The sequence below is a fragment of the Pinus tabuliformis genome, chromosome 4_1, assembly GCF_031772625.1.
Source record: "Pinus tabuliformis cultivar Carrire ecotype Pingquan chromosome 4_1, CPIR1, whole genome shotgun sequence".
NCBI lineage: Eukaryota > Viridiplantae > Streptophyta > Pinopsida > Pinales > Pinaceae > Pinus > Pinus tabuliformis.
In genome coordinates, this window is record NC_142303.1 from 454,250,547 (window position 1) to 454,253,908 (window position 3,362).

General features: G+C 39.5%; 1 protein-coding gene across 1 annotated transcript; it reads left to right on the forward strand.

Annotated features, from left to right (window-relative positions):
* Positions 1 to 585: 585 nt before the first annotated feature.
* On the forward strand, positions 586 to 1,805 carry LOC149176319 (uncharacterized). The gene has a single exon (XM_089423090.1). The coding sequence runs from the start codon at positions 793 to 795 to the stop codon at positions 1,555 to 1,557; it is 765 nt and encodes a 254-aa protein (XP_089279216.1). The 5' UTR covers positions 586 to 792; the 3' UTR covers positions 1,558 to 1,805.
* Positions 1,806 to 3,362: the final 1,557 nt, after the last annotated feature.

Here is a 3,362-nt window from a genome sequence, read left to right on the forward strand (position 1 = left end):
CAATCCGAATCCTGATATCTCCACAACAACCCAACATGATAAAACCTTCATCAAATCAGACCAGCCGCCTGTTCACGGGATTTCGAATAAGAAAATGGGGGAAATGGGTGTCGGGGTAGACTACTTACGAAAGACCTCCCAACGAAGGTGAGTCATAAGAAAATACGAGAAGTAGCCACGTCATCTCTGACTTTATCTAACTCAAAGTGATCCGCTCACGGATGTCATCACAGGCCTATCTTTATTTTACAATTCCAAAATCACCCCAATTTGCACGTTGATCATGTTGAGGTGGGCAGTTGTACAGAACAAAAACCTCACGCTTTCTATATATATATGCTGCCCAACAACAAACAGCCTCAGCTTCATCCATTCACGGATATTCACTTGCACTACAACAGTAGCACCTGCATACGTTCCGAGTTCAAATCCTATTACCATCACAATCCCTTGTTTTAACTTCACAACCACGCTCTCAATTCCATTCCTGATATCTCCACAACAACCCAACATGGTAAAACCTTCTTCAAATCAGACCAGCCGCAACAGCCCCGGAAACTGCTCACTGAAGTCGCAGCTGTTCACGGGAATTCGAATAAAAAAATGGGGGAAATGGGTGTCGGGGTAGAGTAGTTACGAAAGACCTCCCAACGAAGGTGAGTCATAAGAAAATACGAGAAGTAGCCACGTCATCTCTGACTTTATCTAACTAAAAGTGATCCGCTCACGGATGTCATCACAGGCCTATCTTTATTTTACAATTCCAAAATCACCCCAATTTGCACGTTGATCATGTTGAGGTGGGCAGTTGTACCGAACAAAAACCTCACGCTTTCTATATATATATGCTGCCCAACAACAAACAGCCTCAGCTTCATCCATTCACGGATATTCACTAGCACTACTACAGTCGCACCTGCATACGTTCCGAGTTCAAATCCTATTACCATCACAATCCCTTGTTTTAACTTCACAACCACGCTCTCAATTCGATTCCTGATATCTTCGCAACAACCCAACATGGTTAAACCTTCTTCAAATCAGACCAGGCGCAACAGGCCCGGCAACTGCTCACTGAAGTCGCAGCTGTACAAGGGAATTCGAATGAGAAAATGGGGGAAATGGGTATCGGAAATTCGAGTGCCCAATTCCATGGGAAGAATTTGGCTGGGCTCCTACGATGCCCCGGAAAAAGCTGCCCGCGCCTACGATTTTGCCGTCTACTGCCTGAGAGGACCCGAGGCCAAGTTCAATTTTCCTGACTCCTTGCCGGAAATTTCCGACGCCTCTTCTCTATCACCGTCGCAAATTCAAGCCGCCGCAGCCAAGTTCGCCGCAGAAGAACTCCATCTGCCTTCGGAAGATAAGGCGACGTTCTCTTGGTCCTGTTCGAAAGGCGAGTCGAGTATTGAAAGCGAAGAGATTTCGGTGGAGCAGGATCCGGCATTTTGGGATGCAGTTCTTGAAGATCTCGACAGTTGGGACCCTATAACTTTGGAGGATTTTGCTCTCATAGATGGGTGTCTAGAGGATTATGGGTTTCTTCCAGCTGAATGAAGATTGCGGATCGAGGGGTTTAAAATTTTCTTTTAATGGCCACCGGAGATTCCCCCATGAAAGTTCAATTAACAGATAAACAGCTAGCTTTCCACAAACCAAAACCAGAGCCGCCGCTTGAACATAAGTAGCACATCCGCATTATCCTTATTCTTCCCAGAGACATCTTACTGTTGATCTGGTGTAAAAACGCCTATTGGCTGACCGCTGATCCGGATTTAAAGAAGTAAATTATTATTTTTTATTTATTTTCATAAAATAATTACGCGGAAGTATGGCATTAATGTTTAGGATATACCTATGCTTAGAACTCAATATGCAGTTGAAAATGTTTCTGCTCATCTCTAATCGAGGCTGTACTCATAAATGTCTGTTTTTCCATTTGTGCTTTACAAATATTTATCATCTCATCTTGATATTATCAATTTGACATAAATATACTAAGCAGCTTAAATTTAATATAAAAATTATTCTTCCAAATTACAATATAATTTTATTTCACAATTCCAATATAATAATTTTATCTTTTTTTATTTTTTTGAAATAATTGCTAGTTATTTTGATAAGTATATTTTGAATGAAAGTTTGTAGAATTTTAATTTAATTATCAAATTGGTATGAATTTAATCTCCGTATAATATTATAAAATATTAAAATTTTAATAGTATTTACAAATTATGTCAAAAGTAACGATATAGTTTTAATTAAATTGATTGAGTAAAAAAAATACCATATGAATTTAAGTCATTGAGATGTAGTAGTAGTAAATGATGATTTTATTTTTTATTTTTTTTAGAGGTGGTTCACCAGTGGCCGCTACATCCACGGAAAATCTGGGTAGATCAACTTCAAAGGGAATTTTCTAAAAAAACCCAAAGGGAACTTTTAAAAAACCCCGAAGGGAACCTTTTAAAGCCCAACTACGGAAAATCTGGGCAGATCAATCTCAAAGGGAATCTTTTAAAAAACCCCGAAGGGAACTTTTAAAAAACCCCAAAGGGAACCTTTTAAATCCCATCCACGGAAAATCTAGGCAAATCAATTTCAAAGGGAATCTTTTAAAATAGCCCGAAGGGAACTTTTTAAAGCCCACGAAAAATCTAGGCAAATCATCTTTAAAAAACCCCTTTTAAAGCCCACGGAAACCCCAAAGGGAACTTTTAAAAAACCCCAAAGGGAACGTTTTAAAGTCCATCCACGGAAAATCTAGGCAGATCAATCTCAAAGGGAATCTTTTAAAAAACCCCAAAGGGAACTTTTAGAAAACCCCGAAGGGAACCTTTTAAAGCCCATCCACGAAAAATCTGGGCAGATCAATCTCAAAGGGAACCTTTTAAAAAACCCCGAAGGGAACCTTTTAAAGCCCACTGAAAATCAAACCTTTTAAAAAACCCCGAAGGGAACCTTTTAAAGCCCACTGAAAATCTAGGCAGATCATCTTTAAAAAACCCCTTTTAAAGCCCATGGAAAATCTGGGCAAATCAACCCCGAATGGAATCTTAGGCAGATCATCTTTAAAAAACCCCTTTTAAAACCCATGGAAATGGGCAAATCAACCCCGAATGGAATCTTTTGAAGCCCTTCTGCCGATTAGCATGGCCTAACCCCAAGGGCATCAAGGAGAATTGACCGTGTGACCTCCCGATCAATGAGATACTTAACAACGGGGATTCAACCAGTTGAGCTAACCCTTAGGGCTTAGTAGTAAATGAGGATATTAGTTCATAATATTGTAATAAAACTATTTCCAACATAAAAAAATTTACGGTAAAATGGAGTTGAATGTCCAATGTTAAAAACTCTTT

Excerpts from the sequence above, each read along its gene's own strand:
- LOC149176319 (XM_089423090.1), top strand. The coding sequence starts at position 793 with ATGTTGAGGTGGGCAGTTGTACCGAACAAAAACCTCACGCTTTCTATA.